Source organism: Cynocephalus volans, chromosome X, assembly GCF_027409185.1.
Source record: "Cynocephalus volans isolate mCynVol1 chromosome X, mCynVol1.pri, whole genome shotgun sequence".
Lineage (NCBI taxonomy): Eukaryota > Metazoa > Chordata > Mammalia > Dermoptera > Cynocephalidae > Cynocephalus > Cynocephalus volans.
The window spans coordinates 33557732-33583778 of NC_084478.1; the positions used below are offsets into that span (position 1 = coordinate 33557732).

At 37.0% G+C, this 26047-nt stretch overlaps 1 protein-coding gene across 6 annotated transcripts in view; it reads left to right on the forward strand.

Annotated features, from left to right (window-relative positions):
* ZFX (zinc finger protein X-linked) overlaps window positions 1-25065 on the forward strand; it is a 42391-nt gene extending 17326 nt beyond the window's left edge. For all 6 annotated transcript variants that reach the window (XM_063084182.1, XM_063084179.1, XM_063084181.1 and 3 more), the window contains 7 exons: window positions 2886-2974; window positions 6075-6644; window positions 20351-20500; window positions 20723-20866; window positions 21298-21450; window positions 21988-22128; window positions 22958-25065. In XM_063084182.1, the coding sequence (XP_062940252.1) occupies window positions 2914-2974; window positions 6075-6644; window positions 20351-20500; window positions 20723-20866; window positions 21298-21450; window positions 21988-22128; window positions 22958-24141 (2403 nt within the window). In that variant the 5' untranslated portion in view covers window positions 2886-2913 and the 3' untranslated portion in view covers window positions 24142-25065. The remainder of the gene's footprint in view (window positions 1-2885; window positions 2975-6074; window positions 6645-20350; window positions 20501-20722; window positions 20867-21297; window positions 21451-21987; window positions 22129-22957) is intronic.
* Window positions 25066-26047: the final 982 nt, after the last annotated feature.

A 26047-nucleotide genomic window follows, 5' to 3' on the forward strand; every position in this document is an offset into this window, starting at 1 on the left:
AACTGAGGGTAGCAAATTATGTCAAATGCTAACAGAAAAGCCAAGGAGGATGGATGAGTGCCAAGAAAAGGAAGTTTTTCTGCAGGTTGGGGATTCTTAGAGCTTATGTGATTGGGTTTATGTAGGGAAATTTGAGGGATGGGGGGCTTAAATACCTTAATGATTCCCTTTTATTGCCTTCTTAATTGGCTTAATTTCCTGTAGTAGTATTTCATTGTGCTTAGAAGATTAATTTACATTTATAATATTATAATTACATTTTTTTAAAAAATTACATTTCTAAAGGGAAAATTATATAGGAAATTTATATTGGCGGGGAGAGGTAGTGACAACTTATTTAGAGCATGTGTACCTTCAATTCATGGTTGAAAATTTTCTTGTTTATTAATCTGGCCATCATTTGCTTTAATTTGAAGCAATTTGAATAAGTAACATGAAGCATGCTATTTCATGAAAATGAATAGAACATGTCTCAGAGATGACATGTTGAAAATCCATTTATTATATAAATTTTAATTGAGTTTCTCACAGGTATTTAAGGACTTTATATACATTATGTAATACAGATTGAACATCCCAAAGCTGAAAATCCCAAATCTGAAATGCTCCAAAATCTGCGACTTTTTGCATGCTGACATGACAATGGAAATGCTCATTGGAGCATTTTAGATTTTGGATTTTTGGATTTGGGAATGCTCAACTGGTATGTATTCTGCACATATTCCAAAATCTGAAAAAAATCTGAAATCTGAAACATTTTGGTCCCAAGCATTTCTTTCATTATTTTATTTTATTTTTTTTGGTAGCTGGCTGGTATGGGGTTCCAAGCATTTCTGATAAGGGCTATTCAACCTATATCTGAAAATAAGACATATAAATAACCCTGATATATCGCAAACAAGTACAGTAAGAGTAGAATGTTAAAGTGTGGAAATTCAGATGCAGAAGAAATTATTTCCAGCCTTTTCTTTTTGTGTGGGGAAGGGGATTTAGGGGCAAGATCAAAGTAGGGGTGATAGGGGAAAGGTATTCCAGGTAAAAGGAACCTGGAGCCAAATACAGAGTTGGGGTCTTATGGGGACGCTAGACATTTTTGTTTGGTGGAAATGTGTGTGCACGTGCATGTGTGCAGTGGTGGGGGGAGGTGCTTGGAGGAAAGTTAGGGGAGATAATGATGGAAAGGTAATTTAGGGCTGGAACTTAGAATATGACTGGAGTTTGAACTTTTTTAGGAGGCGGTATGGAGCCATTAAACATTTTTGAACAGAGGAATGATGTCACCTTAGCTGATACTTTAGAGAAATGACTTGTATTTCTGTTATTTGAAATTTTAATAAGCATGCAGTACTTATATCATCAGCAAAAAAATGATAAAGGTGAAGCATGGATGTGTCTAACAGCACTGTTAAGGTTGGATTAGAAATTGAGAAAGTAAAGAGCGGGAAACCAATGAGGTTTATGCAATACAGACGGTCCCTAACTTTGTGATGATTCGACTTTACAATGGTGCAAAAGTGATCCACATTCAGCAGAAACCGTACTTCAAATACCCATGCAACCATTCTGTTTTTCATTTTCATTGCATGAAATATTAAACACTTTATTATAAAATAGGCTTTATGTTAGATGATTTTGCCCAGCCATAGGCTAGTGGAAGTGTTCTGAGCACGTTTAAGGTAGGTTAGGCTAAACTATGATGTTCAGTAGATTAGGTGTATTAAATGCATTTTGGACTTAACGATATTTTTAAATTATGATGGGTTTATTGGGATGTGACCCCATCATATGTTGAGTAGCATCTATACTAACAACAAGTATAAGCCGCAATCCCTTATGTGTACTCTTTTGAAATGGTAATGAAATAGTATTAAGTAGTTTGTTATTTTATTGGTTAAGATTCTTTTTGTTGTTTTTGACTTAAGTAGAAAAGGGAGAATTAAGGTCATTGGGATGTCTTGCAAAAACCCAAGGCAGTAATGTAGCTGGTCCTCAGAAAGAAAGAGAGAGAGAGAGATTGATTTTTGCTCATGGTTTCAGATTCTCAGGGATAGGACTTAGATTTTATTGTGCTTAAAGAGGTTCTTAGTTTTACCATTTTATAGCTACTGCCAATCCACTATAGCCAGGAGAGTGTAAATACACTGGGAATTCACTTCTAGATCACAGGCTTAGTTAAGAGAAGTCGTTGTAAGTTAGGCAGAATCCCAAAGGGTGTTTACTGCAATTATGCCCTTTGAATTTTTACTCTTGTTTAATTTATTGATTGAAAGATAGCAGACTACGTTACATTAAGAGAAGTAATATGAAAATTGTGCAGAAATTTCCCCTAATAACCTACAGAATGTGTTTAAGTTGAACCATAACAAAACCGATTACAGTTGCAGTAGCATGGGATGTACAGACTTAGAGGAGACAAGAGTGCTGGAGTCCTGGAAGTGTTCTATATCTTATCTGGATAGTAATTACAAAGGTTTATGTATGTGTCAAAATTCATCAAGATATGTGCACTTATGTAAGCAATACATCAATTGAAAAAGAAGTCTAGGCAAAGTTGACTCATTTGATTTATCTGCCTTGCCTTGTCATATGGAGGCCCATATATTATTGAAAATCAATTAAGTTTCTTTTTTTTTTTTCCTTGGTGGCTGGCTGGTATGGGGATCCAAAACCTTGACCTTGGTTGTTACCAACACCGTGCTCTAATCAGCTGAGCTAACTGGCCAGCACCCTTTTTATTTTAGATAGATACGTTTTTGATAAAGGTTCATCTGTCACATAAAAAAATTTATGTCTCAGAAATGAAGATATCATGATAACATTTTTAATACATGATACAAAAAATATTAATGTTTGGCTTACGCCCCCCCCCCCCCCCCCCGATTTAGGAGCTGTGACTGATGAGAATTAAAGGCCATGGATGAAGATGGACTTGAATTACAAACACAAGAGCCACACTCATTTTTTGATGCAACAGGTATTACTGCTTGGGTTATTCTACTTACCTTCTACCTAATTTGGAGTTGGTTATCACATGGACAAATTGCTAGACCCTCATATAGGTATCTTGTTATCCTATCAAAGTCTACCAATGTTAAAGTGGAGCACATTATTCCCTTCCTCAGAATTTGCCTCCCTCGCAACCAACTCTCATATTCTTATCAGTAACAGCAACAGTATCAAAACCTTGGTGTTATCTTCAGTTATTCTCATTTTGCCCAGTTATTCCACTAAGTCCTGTTGGTTCTCCCTTTGAAAATGTTCCTTGTTTACATCTACTCTTCATTCTACTTTGTACCATATAGCCAGGCTCTATCATCTCATTCTTACTCTGCAATAACTTTTGTATTATTTTCCTTACCGTTAGTTTCTTTTTTCTAGCTCACTGATCAGAGTTACTCATAGTAAAAATAACATATGTATCATGTCATTTCTCTGTTCTCCATTACCCAACAGATAAAGTATAAACCCAAGGTCCTTCACAGTCTGACCCTGTCCTACTTTTACAACCCTCTCTCTCACAAGTTCTCACAAAAGGAGCCTTCAGCTCAGGAACATGGAGTTTTACATCATTCCCCAAAGTGTACAAGGAAAATTATATTCATGATGTTCTAAAAATAGAAAAATAAAGGATTCACAATTTCAAGTTACCCATAGTTCTAATTATATAACATTGTAAAGTGATTTTACTTGTTTTTATAATGTAAAATGGTTTATTTTATTTTATTTTATTTTATTTTTTAAAAGGTGACCGGTAAGGGGATCTCAACCCTTGACTTGGTGTTGTCAGCACCACGCTCTCCCAAGTGAGCTAACCGGCCATCCCTATATAGGGATCAGAACCCATGACCTTGGTGTTAGCACCACACTCTCCCAAGTGAGCCATGGGCCGGCCCCTGTAAAATGGTTTTATATCACTAGCTAGCAACCCTTATAAATAAAATGTTAACAGGTTTTCCACTGGACTTTAAGTGATCATACTGCAGTATATTAAAGAAATAGCAATTAACTTTATTAGGAAATTAAATATAAGTGATTTTTAATTTTTAAAATTTTATTTAATCCCTAAGTTCAGTGGAGGGGGTGTGTGTGTGTTTTTCTTAACAACTTGGGATAGTCTTTTAACTCAAGTTTGGTAATTTCAGTTTGATAATGATAAATGCAAAGTTAATAATTCTTTTTTTTCATTGGAGCAATGTGCTTGAGAGACTAAGGTCTTTGGAGAAAAATGCACAGTATTTATTCACTTAATCTTGCCACAAGCAAGCCTGGGTCATGGGCTTAGTGGTAGACTAAAGGACTGTTAAATTTTAGTCCTGATTGTTAACACTTATGGTATTTGTTTATCTTTGAGCAAGTCACTTAATCTGCCAGGGCCTCTGTTTTCATATGTCATAATAATAATGAAACCTCTCATTACAGTTTTTCAGAACACTTCCCATACATTCCCATTTGATCATCATCACAGTCCTGTGAGGTATGCATGGCAGATAATACTGCCCTCATTTTACTGATGAGGAAACTGAAACTCAGAGGTTAAATGACTTGCCCAAGGTCACAAAACTAATAAGTGTCCTGCCCTGCTCCCTGATTTAGATTTTGTAACCAATGTGCTTGCCACTAAATACTTTCCTCTTCATGTCTGTAAAATGGAGAGTATAGTGATATATCACTTGATGATAATACTGAGAATATTTAAAACAAATGTAAAGCATTTTGTAGAAGTCCTATAGAAATTAAAGTGAACATATTCTTTAATTTATAGATGTAATTAAAATGGATATTAACTGGCTTTAAAGACTTTCTACAATTTTTAATATTCTTTGGTCGTTGATCATTTTTGTTTGTTAATAAAGCCATGTGTTTCTCTGAGGGCCTGACCAGTGACACTCTGTCATTGAGTTAGGCATCTGTTTGGGCTCAGCCAAGTCTGAGTCACAACCAAAAGCACTAATCTACTGAATAGCTTTTTAGATAAGGCTTTTAGAAAACTTTCTTTGCTTTTCTCTGGATCAGGAGCCAAGATACTGGATTTGTTTTTATTTTAAATTTTTGGTAAGGATATATAATTTCTATTCCCATTTGCAGTATTCATTCAGAATAATGTTTACTGAACACCATATGCTGTGCAAATTGTGTGATCTTGGTTAAGTCATTTAATCTCACTGGGCTTCAATTGATTCAATCCTCTACTTTTGTTCCCTAACTGCAGAATGGACTAGAGTAGGATTTCCTGTATTCTGAGGAACTACCTTGGGGATTGTGGTCTGGGGAGACGGGAGGAAGCTAGATGGAGGCAGAGTAACCTGGCAAAGTTGGGGCAGGCCCCACTCCAACTACTTTCACCCTCCACTGCCCCGGCACAGCTGCACTTTTATTCATCTCACCTATCCACAGAGCCTCCTCAACCAATTGTCTTTCCTCCTTAACCTGTGGCCTTTTCTCCCTCTTTCCATATATGCCCCGAACCTTTTATGTTCTAGATTCAGAGGATGATTTCTAAATTTTCCACAGTCATAGATAGAGGATATTGGTGGTATATTGCACCAGAACAAGGTGGGAAGAAGGTAAAGGGGGAAAGGAAAAAATGGAAGGGAAGTAAAAGAAATACATGGGAGAGATGGAAAGAAGAAAAAAAAAATAATGAGTTAAGGATAGGAAGATGGAGAAAGAAGGAAAGGAAATTAAAAACATATAGTGAAGGAAAATGATGTATTTGCCACCTGAAGTTGCATTACTTAATTTTTATAATCATCCCTTAAGTACCTATGTATATGGGTTTAATTTTAGTATGCCTAGAGTTTTACTTTCATGTATATATTTCTTTTGTGACTGCCTCAATTGCTTTGCTCTACTACTATTACCTATTAATTGATTTGGGATGAATACAAAAGTTCTTGTGCTAAAAATGTCTTTCTAATATGATTCAAAAATAGATTCCCTCTTATCTCTTTAATGTTTGAGAAAACTGAGGAGCTGATCTGTTTTTGTGGTAGAATTAAATAACATTTACGTTAATTGAGATAGTCATGCATGCCTACCTGAAATTTGTCATTTATTTATTTATTTTTTTTAAGGAGCTGATGCCACACACATGGATGGTGATCAAATTGTTGTGGAAGTACAAGAAACTGTTTTTGTTTCAGATGTTGTGGATTCAGACATAACAGTGCATAACTTTGTTCCTGATGACCCAGACTCAGTTGTAATCCAAGATGTTATTGAGGACGTTGTTATAGAAGATGTTCAGTGCCCAGATATCATAGAAGAAGCAGATGTGTCTGAAACAGTCATTATTCCTGAGCAAGTGCTGGACTCAGATGTAACCGAAGAAGTTTCTTTAGCACATTGCACAGTCCCAGATGATGTTTTAGCTTCTGACATTACTTCAGCCTCAATGTCTATGCCAGAGCACGTCTTGACGAGTGAATCTATACATGTGTCTGATGTTGGACATGTTGAGCATGTGGTTCATGATAGTGTAGTAGAAGCAGAAATTGTCACCGATCCTCTGACCACCGATGTAGTTTCAGAAGAAGTATTGGTAGCAGACTGTGCTTCTGAAGCAGTCATAGATGCCAATGGGATCCCTGTGGACCAGCAAGATGATGACAAAGGCAACTGTGAAGACTACCTTATGATTTCCTGTAAGTCTTGGGGTACAGTGATTGTCAAAGGTATTTTTGAAGGCTGCTTTTCCTAACTTACATCTTGACTCAAAATTCTGTAAAATTAAGTCCTGTAGACCTACATGCCTTGCTGTTTCAGTTTGGAGCCTGTAAGATAACTCAAAATTAAGAAAAGTGAAATGGTGCAGAGTAAAGAGTTGTTTTTATATAAGGATGCAATAGGAAGATGAGATTTCTTCAGTCTAGAAAGACAACGGCTGAAAGGAATGGACCTGAACTTTGTGAAATCATGAAGGATGTGATGAGGCTGTTATCAGCCTTTATTAGAATGAGGAACCCTCTTGAAACTTATAAGTTTAACTTGTAAAGAAATGTATAACCAAACTACTTATATTCTTATATATGGATGCACAGTACAACCTATGTAATAGTTACATATTTACTCTACTAATATAATATGTAAAATACTATTTATATAACAGATGGCATGGAGAACAGCTCTGGTATAATATTGAGACATAATTCTAAAACATAATTGCAGGTATGATGGATTCATATTAGGCCATTGAAGAAAAGTAAGGTGTTTTGGAACATGCCTCTAAATGTTTAGCTTAGTGTCTAGGAGGACAGCTGTGTCTTCTTACAGGGTATTTCTTGGTACCACTTTCAGAGATAAATTCTAGGTTGGGTAGACCACAGTTCTGACACAGTATGGAAATTCTTATGCCTTAAAGAAACTAAACTTCAGATAAATACAGACTTACAGACTGTTTGCTTATATAAATTCACAAGAGTATTTGCTTGCTTGAATACATGTTTTCATACAGGAATTTAATATAACATATATTGGATTCCACCAGCATTTTAGGAAGTGTCTTTTAAAAGTTGTTGAGATTTTGAAAATCAAATAATTCTTTGTGTAAAGAAGAAAATTCCTTTATTCAGCACATGTTAATTGGACCCCTACTGTGTGCCAGACATTGTTGTAGGTAGTGCAGGTATGGATATGTGCTAAATAAATACAAAAAACTGTGGTACCTGGGGAGCTTACAGTTTACTGTGGGAGAGAAAGGTTGCAGTATGATACAGAGGTATAATTGAATTACTGTGGAGACAGGATGGAGTAGCTGACCTTTGAACTCAAGGATGAGTTCTACTTTTATAAGATGAAGAACGGCATGGGTGGGAAGAAGACATTCCAGGCAGATGATAAATCCTACAAAGAAAAAAAAAGTCCTGGCCTTTGCTAGAAATGGTGGGAACTTCAGGATGTACTTGTATATCTTCGTACACTTTCTGTTTAATTCCTTAGAGTAAATTTCTAGAAATATTTATTGCTGGATCAAAGGGTATACACACTTACAAGTTTGGTTATATTACCTTGGCATTTTGCCTAATATAATCCCCCTCACCCAGTTTATGAGACTCTCCATTTCCCTATGAAACTTTTCCATTTCCTAACCAACACAAGGTGTTACTTTCCTTTTTAGTTTTTGCCAGTCTGATAGGGAAAAATATGATATCTTGTTCCAATTTTGAATTTATTACAGGAAGATAATCCTGGTAGCAATATAGAATAAGAAGTAGGTGAGGAAGAAATTAGTTGCAGAGAGTAGTTGAAATGATTCATATATTATAATGGTTCATGTATGAGAGAAGGAAGATCCCAAGTACCTTGGGAGCTGGATTCAAGAAAGATTAGGAAGCAAAATGGATGAGATTTGTTGAGAAAGATAATTCAAGAGTGGTTGAGGGTCAGGGTTTCTCCCTTGGGAGATTGGGTGCCTGGTCATGCCATTACCTGAGAGGAAGAGTAGGTTTGGTGGGGAAAAAAAAGGTTTAGGACCTGTTAAAAGTTTGAGTTGCTTGCTGGGGGCAATCTGGTGGGTGTTTTTTCTAGGCAGTTTGAAAATATGAATTTGGTGTTTTTGGGAGAGTTTGTGGCTAGGGGAAGAAATTTGTGACAACAGAATATAGGAAGTATCCTATATGAAAATGAATGGTAGTCCCCAGAGTGCTTATAGAATAAGAGTGTCAAGTATGGATCCTTTGGGTGTTTGTGAAGTAGGCATAGGAGAAGAGCCAATGAAAATCAGGAGTTTTGGGAAGAGGAGGAGGAGAAAAACCTTCAGAGAGTGTTTTCAACATTGTTGAGGATAAAGAAAATTTCTATAAGTATCAGCCACTGAGGAGAAAGCAGTCTTTTTGTTTGGGCAATTAAGAGGTCACTGATGTCTGTTATAATAGTTTCAGTAAAGTGTAGAGGAGTGGAGAGGAGGTAGAAGAGACCGAGCTGTAACAGTTTGAGAAGTTAGTGGAGTTAGGTGGAGAGGTTTGTATAAATTGTAATTTTGAACAGTGACGGGACAGAAGAAGCAAAAGAAGCAAACAAGTCTTTCTTGTTCCAGGAAATTGACAGAATGGTAAAACAACCAAATCATAATCGTAGTGATGTTTAGTGAACTTTAAGGCTCAAGAATTATGTGGCCATCCGACCAGAAATACTCAATGCTAGAAGTTAGTGGAACAGTGTCTACAAAGTTCTGAGGAAACTGTAACCTAATATTTTTATACCCAGCCAATTCATTCTTAAAGGCCATGGGCCAATATTTTCAAGTATTCAGGAACTCATCAACTGTAGCACCCATTAGCCTTTCTTGGGAGGGATGCGGGAACTATTTGGCATTCTAGCAAACCAAAGGATCAGTCAACAGAAAAAACCCTAGAAGGGAGAAACCATGATAAAAGGATTAGTAGTGAGTATTGAATTCACTTAATATAAAATTAAATGTAAAATATTTGAGAAGGGACTATGTGTAAATGTGTTAATTTCCACATCTTTCAGAGCAGGGTAACAATAAATACTGAATTTAAAATTGATGCTTATATTGTAAGCAAAATATGGCACTTTATGCTTTTATAATATTTTTTTTTCTTTTTAGAGTGTTAAGAACTAATATCTTAGTGACTAAACATTTATTTGAAAATCAGCATTCATATATTTAACAAATGTATGTTGCATGCTTACTATATGCCAGGCAGTGCTGTAGGCACTTGGGATACATCAGTGAACAAAACAGATGAAAGTTCTTTCTCTCATGGAGATTATATTCTAGCAGAGGTACACAGATATAAATAAGAGATATAGGGTATTATAAGATGATATGTCTTAGGGATAAAAAATAGCAGTGTAAGGAGGATTTGGGATTACAAGTGTGGTGGGGGTTTGCTGGGAAGATGACAATTGAGCAAAGACTTAGTTTTGAAATGTCTGATAGAAATCAGAGGAGATACATGTACAAATCTGAGTTCAGGAGACAGGTCTAGAGTGGAGATGTACATTTGGGAGTTGTTGGCATATAGATGAAATTTAAGCCTTAAGACAGAATGAGATCACCAAAGAGAGTGGTTGTAGATAAATCAGGACCAAGCACTAAGCCCTGGGGTTTGCAGCATTAAGAGGTAAGAGGAGGCATGGCCAGTGAGGTGAGAGGAAACCAAGAGCTTGGGCCATGGAAGCCAAGTGAGGAAAATGAATCTCAGAGGAGAGTAAGCGTCTGTCAAGTGCTGCTACTAGGGCAAGTCACATGAGGGCTGAGAATTGGTCATGGGTGAACTTGAACAGTTTTGGTGAAGTTATGGGCAAAAAAAGGCCTGATTGAAGTGTGCTTAGAGGATATGGAATGAAATGAATTGGAGAAATGGAGGTGGTAGAGAAATGGGATCAAGAAAGTTTTGCTTGTTTTAAGGAGGGAGAAGGAATAGCTTGTTTGTATGTTGATGAGAAGGATACAGTAGAGAATGCAGGGAGAGAAATGAGAGAGAAAGAAGTGCTGGAACTGTAAAGTGTGTGTGTGGGGGGGCTTTATAAAGGGGGGTAGGCACAGGTGGTAGTAGTAACAGATGGGGAGACAGTGTTCGTGGGTTTAGCTGCTGGTAGGTAGGTAGATGTGGTAGTTAGTGAATCTTCTCTTCTGATTGTCACTTGTTCTCAATAAGATAAGGTCAGCAACAGAACAAGGGTGGGAAGGTGGTATTAGAGATTTGAGGGGAGAGGAAAATGTGGGAAAGAGTAGAGGGGGGAAAAGTAGCAGAAAAGGTCTACTTCAGGCTCAGGATCATGAATTTAAAGTGGAACTATCAGGGTTTGGATCCCTAAACCGATCAGGCACTAAATAAAAATTAAAAGTGAAACCATTGGGTGTGTGGGTGTGTGTGTGTGTGTGTGTGTGTGTGTGTGTGTGTGTGTGTGTGTGTGTGTGTGTGTGTGTGTGTGTGTGTGTGTGTGTGTGTGTTAAAAGTGAAACCGTCGGTGCGTGTGTGTGTATTAAAAGTGAAGCTGTCGGGGGTGTGTGTGTGTGTGTGTGTGCGCGCGTGCGCGCGCGCATGTGTGTATTAGAAGTGAAACCATCGGGGTGTGTGTGTGTGTCCGTCGGGGGTGTGTGTGTGTGCGTGTGTCCGTCGGGGGTGTGTGTGTGTGTGCGCGTGTGTGTGTGTGCGTGCACACATCTGTGTCTCCAAATTGTGGTCAGGGCAAGGAAATCAAGCATATGCAAGGGAATGGGATTGACCTCAGAATTACAGTTGTTGTGTTGTTGAGTTCAAGTAAGTTCTATGTAATGACTTTTGTTTAAAAATGGCATGTTATATCCAATTTTCATTAAAAAAAAACAAAAAACAAAAAAAACCCCCCTCTGTTTGTTCTTTCTTCCATTCTTTTATTTGTAAATACATGTAGAGAAATGTCCAATAAGCTGTAAGTTCTATTGATAGTTCCGGGTGGTGGGATTTTGAGAATATTGTGGTCTTTTTTTTAAGCCTAGTTGAAGAAGCATACAAGAATGGAAATTAAAATGTACTGTTTAAGTTTAGGGAACACGGGGTAGCATGTGAGCTTCTGGGAGACAGGACTGAAGGTAGAAGGCAGTGTGGCCTGAGGTCGGTTGCTAGACTAGGTAATTTATGTTTTACTTGATAGGAAATGGGCACCCTTCTGTGCTAGAGAGTAAGGTAACTGAATCTTTACTTTAGGAAGGCTGACTGAGGGCAGTGTGTAAGGGTTTTTGGTGGGAAACCTGGGGAGAGGGAGATCAACTAAAAGGCAGTTAATTTTGTTCCATGAGGAAGACAAATTAACTACAACCTGATCTTGAGATTAGACAATTTTGAGTAGCTTGGGAAGACTGAGAATGGTAAAGATGTCCCTTTTTATCATGTTAATTTAGACAAAATGCAATTCCACTGCAAATCCAATACTATATATATATATATATTTTTTTTTTTATCTTGGCAAAATTATGAAATTTGTTTAGAAACTTAGGGATGTGAGAATAACAAAACATTCCTATTTCATAAGGTTGTTGGTAAGTGATACACTTTTAGGGCTTAGCATTGTGCTTGGCATGTGATATGTGGTCAGTAAATTTTTGTTGTTATCATTATTCATCATGACCACCATTATTCCTGATTCTATGGGTTTGCCATGAAATGATGTTCTCCATATAACAAACAGCTCAGTTCTGCTAATTTTTTTTTTATTAGAGCAATATTCCTTTAACGGTTTACTTAAAGTGGTATGACCCCCCTCCCCCCATAAGTTTTCTTTGCCAGAAACTACTGGATTTTCTGAAATCTTTATGAATTATATTTTTAGATATCACAGTATCTATTAGCATTGCAAATAATCATCCCCTAATTTTTAGTCTTAAGGGGGTTTTACTGAAGCTTCCTTGAAGCAGTATAATACATACCCATATTTTGCTATTACTGTTGCTAATGAGATCATTGATGTCAAATTTTCATTTCAGTTCGAGGTTTAAAATGCTGGATGAGATGTAAAGATGATTATTTTATAAGACTTGAGGAAACTGTGATGCCAATTTTACTTTTAAAAAAAATAGAAAAAGATGGGAACGAAATTTACTAACATGATGGAATTTCTGGTTGGCGAGACTATTAGTAATTTATTTTTTTTAATACTAAATTTTACACAGTGAGCATACATTTCTTAAAAAATCGGAAGATTAAAATACAAGTCTGAGTTCTAAAGATGGGCAACCTCCTTACTCTCTCTCCCACCCCCCTTACTCAGTAGCTTACTGACTGGGCAAATCACATGCTATCTTAGAGCCTTTATTTCTTTATCTGGAAAAGATGAGAATCAAATGAAATAAAAAATACATAGAAATGATAAGGAAATTGCAAAATGCCATGCAAATGATAGTTATTATTAGAAGTAGTCTTAATTTCCAGAAATTATGCTCTTCTGTTTTGGAGAGATCTTGTTCTAAAACTTTAGTTCTTCATTACTACATTAGAAGAAGGCACTTATGCAGAAAATCATATGCACGATGACTCAATTTTATCGAAAATTTCTCTTCTTTGTCTGTTTTTAGAAATTCATGTTTAATGGTAGCTTTAAAATCACAGTGAAATTTCAAGTACTTAACAGAACCATCAAAGTGTTTTTTTAAAAAATCATTTCTGTAATATTTCATATTCAGAATAATTTCATAGGTTGAGTTGGTGGGGCAAATTATCAAGGTGAAAATCTGAAGGTGAATTCTATTTTTGTCTAATAATAGAATAGCTTTGCTATCAGGTAAGCCTGTATATTTGAAATGTGTTTTCCCTCACATTTATGAAAGCAAACAGAAAGGTTTTTAACTCCAAGTTACAGATAAATGCATGACATTTTGCAAGCTCCAAAATGATTAGATTTTCTAGTTATCAAAGGTTTTATCTTAAGGGTACTGACAAACACGCAAAAACAGCAAGCCTGGCCCTGTTCTTTATAAACACAAGGACATTTGATTTTCCAGTACCTGTTAGAATCTGTTTTGACAGATCTTGCCAAGAGGCCAGCTTCATCAACAATATCAAACCGTTCAGAGATGAGTGCTCTGAAGATGTTACAGATTTATTGTGGACTCTTCTGCCTACTTTGGTGAGATCTTTATCCTTCTCAGTTTGAAATTCCAAACCACCTTTAGGAAAATAACCTTGGCTCAGTTAGCTAGGTATGTCATAAAAATATTTAGCTTTGAAAAAGGATAAGTACACATTAGGCCAGATATAAGGACATAATGCTGACTCTTTACCCCTACAGACCATTTTTTTTTTTTTTTAGCAGTATCAAGATACTTTAATTTAGGTAGTTAATATTCATAGTTCAGAGAACCTTTATATGTGTTGTTAAAATACAAAGAGTTTGACCAGCTGGTCTTTTTGAACCTTCATATCATTAAGTTTGTCTTTGCTTATTTTTTCTAGCTTCTCAAGCTCTTAACACAGTCTGCCTCCTGTTTTTTTTTTTTTTTTTTTTTATTTATTTTTTTTTAAATTTTATTTTGTCGATATACATTGTAGCTGATTATTGCTCCCCATCACCAAAACCTCCCTCCCTTCTCCCTCCCCCCCTCCCCCCCAACAATGTCCTTTCTGTTTGCTTGTTGTATCAAATTCAAATAATTGTGGTTGTTATATCTTCTCCCCCCCCCCCCCCGGTTTGTGTGTGTGTGTATGTGTGTGTGTGAATTTATATATTAATTTTTAGCTCCCTCCAATAAGTGAGAACATGTGGTATTTCTCTTTCTGTGCCTGACTTGTTTCACTTAATATAATTCTCTCAAGGTCCATCCATGTTGTTGCAAATGGCAGTATTTCATTCGTTTTTATAGCTGAGTAGTATTCCATTGTGTAGATGTACCACATTTTCCGTATCCACTCATCTGATGATGGGCATTTGGGCTGGTTCCAACTCTTGGCTATTGTAAAGAGTGCTGCGATGAACATTGGGGAAGAGGTATACCTTCGACTTGATGATTTCCATTCCTCTGGGTATATTCCCAACAGTGGGATGGCTGGGTCGTATGGTAGATCTATTTGCAATTGTTTAAGGAACCTCCATACCATTTTCCATAGAGGCTGCACCATTTTGCAGTCCCACCAACAATGTATGAGAGTTCCTTTTTCTCCGCAGCCTCGCCAGCATTTATCGTTCATAGTCTTTTGGATTTTAGCCATCCTAACTGGGGTTAGATGGTATCTCAATGTGGTTTTGATTTGCATTTCCCGGATGCTGAGTGATGTTGAGCATTTTTTCATATGTCTGTTGGCCATTTGTATATCTTCCTCAGAGAAATGCCTACTTAGCTCTTTTGCCCATTTTTTAATTGGGTTGCTTGTTTTCTTCTTGTAAAGTTGTTTGAGTTCCTTATATATTCTGGATATTAATCCTTTGTCAGATGTATATTTTGCAAATATTTTCTCCCACTCTGTTGGTTGTCTTTTAACTCTTTTAATTGTTTCTTTTGCTGTGAAGAAGCTTTTTAGTTTGATATAATCCCATTTGTTTATTTTTCCTTTGGTTGCCCGTGCTTTTGGGGTCGTATTCATGAAGTCTGTGCCCAGTCCTATTTCCTGAAGTGTTTCTCCTATGTTTTCTTTAAGAAGTTTTATTGTCTCAGGGTGTATATTTAAATCCTTAATCCATTTTGAGTTGATTTTAGTATATGGTGAGAGGTATGGATCTAGTTTCATTCTCCTGCATATCGATATCCAGTTATCCCAGCACCACTTGCTGAAGAGGCAGTCCCTTCCCCACTGAATAGGCTTGGTGCCTTTGTCAAAGATCAGATGGCAGTAAGTGTGTGGGTTGATTTCTGGATTCTCTATTCTATTCCATTGGTCAGTGTGTCTGTTTTTATGCCAGTACCATACTGTTTTGGTTATTATAGCTTTGTAGTATAGCTTAAAGTCAGGTAGTGTTATGCCTCCAGCTTTATTTTTTTTGCTGAGCATTGCTTTGGCTATTCGTGGTCTTTTATTGTTCCATATAAATGTCTGAATAGTTTTTTCCATCTGCCTCCTGTTTTGTATCTGTGATTGAAGCCACCAACCATGAACTCTTCTGACTTTCTGCATCACAACCTTCCCCCCTTCCCTAAACACAACGTAGCTACATTCTCGTCCATGTTTACCTCCTCAAGTCTCAGAAGGTTAGCGTGTTTCTCCTCCTATTTAAGGAAAATTCCTTAATTTTTGCTCCTAGTTTCGTTTATCCCTTTTTTGCTATGGTCTGGATCCAAAATTTTACCATGCCCTCTGGCTTGGGCCTCTCACTTTCTGTTGTTTTCTCCCACTGACTGAGCATGCTTGAGTATTTTTATCAATTTAATAGGAAAGTCCTTGACCCTGCAACCCATTCTAGTTATTGGCCCTTTGTTCTCCTTTTTAAAACTAGACTTGAAGAAATTCACACCTTCCTTGAATCCTCAACCCACTCCAGTATGACTTCATACAGCCTTTGCTCCCCCACCTTTTCTAAGAACCAATGGCCTTGGGTTACTACAGTCAGTGCAGACATTCCTCTTTGACTTGTGCGTGTGCTGCATTATTGCCATGACCCTTGGTAGGATTCCTGCAATGTTTAACTCTCTACCTTCCTTCGTGCCCTTCCACTAACCTCTCCAGCTTTCCCTTGGGTTCCTTTGAGAACTCTTCCTGTCCCTCCCTTAAACTATAGCATTCCTCAGGACTGTAGCTTCAGCCCACTCTTTCTTCATACTGCATATTCTCACTGTGTGATTGCAAGACTTAGTTAACACAGCATTGATGGTTCGCAAATCTGTGTCAGCCTTCAGTTTTCAGACTTGAATGTTCAGTAGCTGGCTTCACATCTGTCATTCATTGAGTCATTGATTCGTCAGTATTCTAAGTGTCTACTATCATCAGACTCTGTCATAAAAGACTGAGTAATGAAAATATAGATTTTGCTTTATCAGTGGGAATAGTGGAGGGAAAAACCACATAGTGACACCACGGTGAATCGTGTACTCTGAGAGAAGCAAGCAAAGGGTGCTGTGAACACAGAGTGGTAGGGACAAGCACTGGTTCTTAGGGCTTTTGTGGATGTTATCTTTGAGAACTTAATTAAGCATGCAGGAAGAGAGAGATCCTTTTCTTCATTTCTCTTACATTTCTTACTTCAGTCACTCAGTCACCTAAATCAAAAACCTTAAGAGTTAACCTTGGCTCCTCTGTCATGTTCAGTTTTCAGTTGGGCTCCAAGCCCTACTCATTTTAGTCCCAAGATAAGCCTCAAGTCTAGCCCTCTTCCTCATCCGTACTGCCTGTGTCCTGATTCAAGGCCTCATCGTATATCACCTGCAGTATTGCAGTAGACTCACAAATGGTTTCCCTGCTTCATTTGTTGATCCCTTTGGATCTACCTTTCCAAGGCCAGCAGGATAGTATAGCAAAAATGGGCATCTGACCTTGTCACTGCTCTGCTTAAAAATCTCTTATCACTTTCAGCAGATGTTCTCAAACCACTGGTCAGAATCCTAGGGGTGGGGTACCTCTAAATCTGTCTATATTTATCGGGCCCTGGCCCCACCCCCGCAGATTCTGATTCTGTAGAGCTGCTGGGTCAGAGCCCGTGTTTTTAAGTTCCGTGAGAGATTTCGACGCCTGACCAGATTGAGAAAACTCCAACCTACTAGGATCAAGTCTGACTGAGCCCCACTGCCTGGTGCACGAGACCCTTCGTGACCTGGCTTTAGCTAAGTATTTACACATTTCCCACCATTCCCTGTGCCACACTTTACCCTCACATTCCAGCAATATTGAAGGATGCGCTCCCTTACCATCGTGCCATTTCATGTCTCCCTATGTTTGTCCCTGCTGTATCCTTTACCTAAAATAAGTACCCTTCTCTTTCTCTTGGCCTGAGAGAGGTATCCCTTCCTTTGTTTCCATGGTAGCTATCAGTGTTTCTGTGGTAGCTATCAGTGCACAGTGCGATGTTTGCCATTTATTTCTGACTCTCTAATCCTCTTTCATATTGCGTGTCAATTTATCATTAAAGATTGCATTAGCGAGTTCAGCTTTAATATCTTATAATGTATATAAACAAGGTTTTGCTTTTTTCCCATGTGACCTTTATTTTAATTTACTTTCAATTAAGGAAAAGTATAATTTATCAACAAGTGTATTTTTAAGTGACATGTTTAGTTTTGAAACCGAATCTATATTAAAATGTAGTTTGCTGTTTAACGATGTTACAGTGTCAGAAATAGGCCACAACAACTACTTTCAGTGGCTCAGAGTTTGTGATTCTTGCACCTTGCATTTGAAGTCAGCTAATTAAATTTTATAATTTTTATGTTTGTAAAAGACAAATAAGAAAGGTCTGCATATGCTGTTTGCAAGCAGTTTTCTGCAAGTAATTTATTTGGGATGTAGATGGTCTTGATTCTCAATAAGTCAGAAGCCAAGTTGATAAATTATCACTATATTTCTGCTTTTGAATGTTGGATTTTGAAATACTAGATTCATCTTGATTAGATACATATAATTTTTGGATCTGATGGAGAGTATGACAGAACTTTACAGAGGTATCATATCAAAGATGTCAAAATCTGAGTTTGGTCTTGGTATAATGGGTGTAAATTACACAAGAGAGCTACGAATTTAAAATGTTACAGTGGTCAGAACCACCACCATCTAGCCTTGGTTACAATACTGACTGTGCCTGCCTGAGTCATGAGCACATTCATCTGATTTCCACTAAAAGAAAGCATCTTTAGTTATACTATTTACTGACTTTTCAAAAATCACAATTCTATTTTTTAATATTTTTTATTAGCATATTCATTATTATAAATCATACTTATTCTTTGTGCCCCTTATCCAATACCCCTTCCCCTCTAATAACCATAGATTTATTCTCTCCTTTTAATAGATTAACTGTTTCTCTGTTGATTTGTTGTCTAGATGATCTGTCCAGTACTGAGAGAGGTATGTTCAGGTCCCCCACTGTTATTATATAGTAGATACTTCTTCTGTTACTCTGGAGTGTGCTTTGTGGAGAGAGAGGATCTCTCTCATTATTATTATTATTTTTTTTGGTCTCCGCTGGTGACTCTCCTTGTATTGGTGCAGTTGAGAGTCTGGCGCACCATCTGCGTGGTGGCTGTGACTACTGCTGTAAGTGACTAGCGGCTTTTGCGGCAGCCATGGCAATTGTGGTGGCTATGGTGGGCTACCCACGTGGAAATGGTGTTTTTGGTATGCTCTTTACCTGGTTGCGGCTGAGTTCAGCTTCCCCCAACTCCTGCCTCAGGACCCGGTGCAACTCCAAGTAAGTTATTCAATCTCTGTAAACTCTAGTTTGCTTTGTTGTAAAATACAGACTGTACTGTTCCACCTTCCTCACAGTGTTGTTGTAAGTATTAAATGGTGCTTACCACAATCACTTGATAAATGGTAGTTCTATTATTATTATTACATTTGAAAATTGGCATCTGTTTATTTGTGAACTTCTGGAGTCCATGACTTTTTAATATTTGTATCTCTTATATCTAGCCTAGAGTCTAATATACAGTTGTGATTCACTGTTTGCTAAATCGAATGAAACATAAATCCCACCAAAAGGAAGACAAATGTATTCAGCAGTGGAACACCAGAAGGGGAACCAAAAGGGAAAATAAAAAGGGGAAATGGAAAGGTTTGTTGAGGGTATTGAAGACTGACTGTGCCTGCCTGAGTCTCTCAAGCTAAATGAGCCTTCTTTTCCGGGCCTCAGTCCTGCTCCCCTCTGCTTGGTCTTAGGCTGTGCCAGATAGGCCATCTGGGCCTAGACGTAAGAGAACATTCTTTCATTGTTTCTCTAATAGGCTCAGCATTGATAAACCCGACTTTTGTGATTAAATTGTACTGGGTGCTAAGTTTTCATTAACCTTTGCCACATGTCTGTTGTGCTAGAGATAGCATTCGAGGCCTCTAAGTGCTGTGTAATCTAAGGTTACATTATATGGGGATTATATTTTTGTTATTTATTCGAATCCAGACATCATTTTTCTTGTGTTTTATCTTCCAAGTCCTACGCATAATACCACACTTATTTCCTTGGCTATTTTTATAAAGTTTTAAAAAATGTAATGTTTGCTATATGTCCCCTGAGTTTCTACTGCTGGAAATCATGTACCTGTTATATTGTGTTTTGTTTTCAACATAACACAGGCTACCTTCATTAAGGAGGGCAATGGGTATATGAGAATGTGTTTGAATTTACGTATTGCTGTATTTGCCAGCAAGGACCTAGACTCGCCACTGTCAAGAACTAAAGTTGTGTGTGTTTATTATATGTATATGTATATTATATGTGTGTGTAGTTTTAAGTTTAAGCAGATTCAATTAGAATTTCCATTGGCCATTTCATTGCAGTGTACCTTTCTGGCGATCATGTTTTGATTGTTTTTAAATGTATTATTCTAATAGAAATAGATCAGAACAAATGATATTCAAGAATAGTGATCATGAAGTAGTGCTTATTTATATGAAGAATGTATTTCTTGATTTTACTAGGACATTCTTTTGAGGTCTTTAAGTATTAAAAGAAAATCTTTAATGTAGGAATGCTTGTTTTTTTTTTTTACCTTATGGCTTAGCAAAAGCTAAGTATATTCTTTTGTTAATTATAGTTTTCTAGGCTACCAGGAGTTTTCTTTATGTATAGTATTTTTTGCTTTACTATCTGATCCCATTTATAGAAGTATTTAGAAATGTATTTACTGTCTTAACTTCTACTTGTCTGGGTAAATCATCCAATTTTATGTGAATCAAATTAGAGATTATAATTTTATAAAGGACTTTTGAAAACAGTAACATTTTGTTTAAGGATCTGCTATTATTTGTGATGTATTTCCTGCCTTTTTTAGTGGATGATGCTGGCAAAATAGAACATGATGGTTCCTCTGGAATTACCATGGATGCAGAGTCTGAAATTGATCCTTGTAAAGTGGATGGCACTTGCCCTGAGGTCATCAAAGTGTACATTTTTAAAGCTGACCCTGGAGAGGATGACTTGGGTAAGAGGGAGCCTTCAGCACATTATACATCCTGATCCACACTCTTCAACCGATTACTTTTAGGTTATTTAGATTGAGAACATTTGAAATCTTTTCTGAAGATAACTTTTAATCAAGAATTTCATTGTAAAAATAGAAAAATATGTAAAAAGGTATGTGAGAAGAAACAGGTGGAAATGAAGTTTTTAAATAAATTCTTGGAGCTGTCCTCTTCCCTGATAGGTGGGACTGTAGACATTGTGGAGAGTGAGCCCGAAAATGATCATGGAGTTGAACTACTTGATCAGAACAGCAGTATTCGTGTTCCCAGGGAAAAGATGGTTTATATGACTGTCAATGACTCTCAGCAAGAAGATGAAGATTTAAGTAAGTAGGTGGCCTTTTTGTGGGAGAAAACTTTAAGTTTCTGGAGCTTTTTTTTCTAATGGCCAGTGTATGAAGAAAACAAGTAACATTATTTTAGAGATTATTATGCTGTCATATTCCAAGGGAAACATCAATGATTCTTTATGGATGCTTAGAATGTTTCTTTAAAACCAAATTATAGATCTCCATTCCGGCCAGCTGCCAAAAAAACAAACCAAAAAAAAGAAACAGATTGTGGTGAAAGCCAAGAAATGAATGATTCATTCAACAAATATTTATTGAGTGCTTACTTACTGTGTGAAAGCTCTATTCTAAGCATGTAATATTTGGACCATCTTTTCTATTTCTCTATTAACTGAATTCAAATAAAAGTTTCTTTCCTGTGATTACTGTAAACCTGGCCACAAAAGTTTGTATAACTTTTTACTCAGATGTTGCTGAAATTGCTGATGAAGTTTATATGGAAGTGATCGTAGGGGAGGAGGATGCTGCAGCAGCAGCAGCCGCCGCTGCCGTGCATGAGCAACAAATGGACGAAAATGAAATCAAAACCTTCATGCCGATCGCGTGGGCGGCAGCTTACGGTAAGTCACATAGCAGCTCTTAGGATTGATTGAGTTGATATTTGAACATGAATTCACGATTGAGACATGGTTTCTGTGGTTTTAGATTTCAGAAATCTGAAATACCAGTACCCTATAAGGATTATTTGACTTAAGCAAGAGTAGAGGAAGATTATAAAGTCTACTTTTTGTCTTTATTTTTAACAGGAATTTCCTTCATGTGTATATTACGTAGAAAGAAATACTACAAGAAGTACACAGGCTTTCAAGCTGAAACTTTTCATCTTGATTATATCTGGCCCATGACTTTACAATTTGGGAGACAACAAGGGAGTCCATGGGGCAAAATGCTGAACATGTGTTTTAGCTTTGGAAGCTAGGCATTTTCTATGGTCTCATTATAATAAATGTGCTCGTAAAATCTATTACCTAGAATGGGGAGTTTCTGTCATTCATGAGTATCATGGCTTACTTGTCATTGTTGTAGTTAATAAAGAATTCCTAATTCCTTATAATTTATAATACTGTATAATTTTGTTTTTTAATGCACATTGTTAGGTAATAATTCTGATGGAATTGAAAACCGGAATGGCACTGCAAGTGCCCTCTTGCACATAGATGAGTCTGCTGGCCTCGGCAGACTGGCTAAACAAAAACCAAAGAAAAGGAGAAGACCTGATTCCAGGCAGTACCAAACAGGTGAGGGCACACGAGTTCCATGGCACAGAGTGCTCTGCGAGCTCTCAGATAAGCTCTAGTATGTATCCACAGGGGTGTCATGATGGCATTTGAGCTCCTAGACCACATGTAGCTTTTGTGTATTGAATTTGAAAATATAATTTTCAGAATTCAGTGATATTCATGAATGATTTCCTTGGATAAAAAGAAACAGGAAATGGTTCAAATATAGATGGGAAAAATTCAAAACTCAGATGATTTTTATGTGGAAATGAAATCCCTCAAGTATGTTAACAAGCATTAACTTTTAAAAAAATAAATATATTTAAAGAATCTAATTATGTCAGCATAAAGCTGGCATAATTTGCAGAGCAGCAGGATAAGTACTTCAGCTCATATGACATATTCCTGTCTATTCTTGTATACCAATGTGCATATTAAAGTTTTATGGCTATAATTAAGCTTTACTGTAAATTAACATAAATTATGTTTTTTGGAATAACCAAAGAAGAAATTTTGATTACGAAACTTTATTTTTATGAATAATTTCCCACCAAATTCTAAATTGATATGGCTTTAATTGCTAGTTGATAGAAGTTACATATTTATTCATTAATTTTTTTAAACTGGAGGGAGTGAGGTTGATACAGTCCTACTGAAGTTTCCAGACCAGGTTCTCTTTATGACTAGGTTGCTATGTCTCTTATGTTGCACGATGGTAAAAGGAATGTTAAGCAGTGAATAGCCTAAGTTAGGAGTCCTTGACCAATACTGTTCAGAACAGAAACTTTAAATTCTTAAACCAAAACAGAACTTGGTTTGATCATGCTTCCTTCTTTTCCTTTCTTAGCAATAATTATTGGCCCTGATGGACATCCCTTGACTGTCTATCCTTGCATGATTTGTGGGAAGAAGTTTAAGTCAAGAGGTTTTTTGAAAAGGCACATGAAAAACCATCCTGAACACCTTACCAAGAAAAAGTACCGCTGTACTGACTGTGATTACACTACCAACAAGAAGATAAGTTTACACAACCACCTGGAGAGCCACAAGCTGACCAGCAAAGCAGAAAAGGCCATTGAATGCGATGAGTGTGGGAAACATTTCTCTCATGCTGGGGCTTTGTTTACTCACAAAATGGTGCATAAGGAAAAAGGAGCCAACAAAATGCACAAGTGTAAATTCTGTGAATATGAGACAGCTGAACAAGGGTTATTGAATCGCCACCTTTTGGCGGTCCACAGCAAAAACTTTCCTCATATTTGTGTGGAGTGCGGTAAAGGTTTCCGTCACCCATCAGAACTCAAAAAGCACATGCGAATCCATACTGGGGAGAAGCCGTACCAGTGCCAGTACTGCGAATATAGGTCTGCAGACTCTTCTAACTTGAAAACGCATGTGAAAACTAAGCATAGTAAAGAGATGCCATTCAAGTGTGACATTTGTCTTCTGACTTTCTCGGATACCAAAGAGGTGCAGCAACATGCTCTTATCCACCAAGAAAGCAAAACACACCAGTGTTTGCATTGCGACCACAAGAGTTCGAACTCAAGCGATTTGAAACGACACATAATTTCAGTTCACACGAAGGACTACCCCCATAAGTGTGACATGTGTGATAAAGGCTTTCACAGGCCTTCAGAACTCAAGAAACACGTGGCTGCCCACAAGGGTAAAAAAATGCACCAGTGTAGACATTGTGACTTTAAGATTGCAGATCCGTTTGTTCTAAGTCGCCATATTCTCTCGGTTCACACGAAGGATCTTCCATTTAGGTGTAAGAGATGTAGAAAGGGATTTAGGCAACAGAATGAGCTTAAAAAGCATATGAAGACACACAGTGGCAGGAAAGTGTATCAGTGTGAGTACTGTGAGTATAGCACTACAGATGCCTCAGGCTTTAAACGGCACGTTATTTCCATTCATACGAAAGACTATCCCCACCGGTGTGAGTACTGCAAGAAAGGGTTCCGAAGACCTTCAGAAAAGAACCAGCACATAATGCGACATCATAAAGAAGTTGGCCTGCCCTAACAATACTTCTACAGACATTTGTAGAGATTTTGGCCTTGAAACAGAAAATTCATTTTAAAGCCAATCAAGTCTTGTTCACATACAATACTGTATATTGATTTATGCTGTGTACAAATAGAATTATTGCTTCTAGTTGATTTTTTTTTTTTTACATTTTGCTCAATAGTGTGTTCTGAATTCTATTCAGTTTGTTTAATAAATGGGGAAAAGCCGCAACAAGCTAGTTGCTTTTAATGAAGTAATCCCTGATTCTATACTGAATTTTTCTATCTTAGAAGTTTTATATTTATTTAAACATTTACCTTGCTTACGTTGATGGTACTCTTCTAAGACCATTTAACTTAAGGTAACTTTAGATTGGTAACTGAAAATATTCATGTTGGCTCATTTTTTTTTTTCCCTTTGAATTTCTCACATTGAAATTGTCAGAGACATCTACTATTATGAATGGGAGATTTTATGGTCAGGTCTAATTATCATAACACGGAAGTCATTTACTTGTCTTGCTTAATATTTTCAGACCTGGAAATTTATAATAAATTTATAGTATTTTCACACGACAGTGAAAGTTTCCATTTGAGCTTTTGCGTCCCTGGCATCACTGAGTAAAGAACAGTGGCTGGGTTCGTCTTTTCATTTTGTTCAGACAAAATGCACTTCTTTTGGCTTTCTTTGGACTATTTACAACTTTTGTCAGCATAGCAAATTTTAGAAAACCTTACTGAAAATTTTTGCTTGATCCTGTTGTATTTTAATTATTCTGTCTGTGCTGCTTTGTCTTGGAATGGTTATGTGCTGCAAATGAGACTTACTGAGGACTGCATTTTGGAATCTCCTAGAGGTAACTTGTGGCTCATAGGATCTTTTGCAACTTTATATATGTAAATGTACCCTGAATTATATATACACATATATATAAACATGTATCTGTGTGTATTGCTTATTTTACATATTTATACACACAACCCCAAGTAGTAGTTGTTTAAAATCTATAATGAAAAGTATTAAATTTACAGTAACATGGAAGATCCAGGGATGCATGAGAGCATTTTGTAAGTCATGCTCATCAGAGAGACTACTCAGGTGAAGAATTAGAAGGAAAATAAGGACACTAGTATTTTTAAAGAGTAAAGGTATTTTCTTTTAAATATCTTTAGTAACTGAAAAATAGAAGCTAAGATGTTTCTAGATAGAATGTTTTCATACACTTTCAGCTCCATGCCTTTATATTTTTCTGAAAAGCTAATGAGTATCCTGACGCGACTCCTTCAGTTCTCTCTGAGAAGCCAGAGAGAGAACTGTGTCTCACAGTGAGGGGACAGAGAGGAAGCAATGGCTCTGTGGACCAGAATGGGTGCTAATTCTGACTTACGCTTGGCAAGTTCAGCCTGCTCTGTTATTTCTTAGACAGGTAATAGCAAACGTTAACATCAAGTTGGCTTTGATTAGAAGATAAAAGTGTGTTTTAAGTGCGTAAGGAAAGTCTGAGGCCTTATTTGGAACATGCCAAATCTTTCACGTTTTTTTTTTCTTTGAGAGTTGGCGTTTTGTAACAAATAGGTCTGAGTCAGTCATGAATTTGTCAACTGAACTCGGTTAATTAGAATTTGGTTGTGTTAAGATGGATCTTGGTGAACAGAAAACAGTTTTGAGGGTCCCTTAAATTGCCTATTGGCATATATGTATCTGGCATGTCATGGGAGATTTAGAAATTTTCTTCCCACTCGATAGCTGCCTTGCCACCTCATTATGGTGCTCCATTCCCTTCGTGCCGTTAGGTTTTTACCTTTCATCTTTCTCTTTTCCATTGATGTTTGTATTCAAGAGTTATATTTATAGGGTTAGAAATCTAAATATTTGGTGTTAGGCAAGCCTCTGAAGTGCTAGATTGATTTAGTTTAGTTCT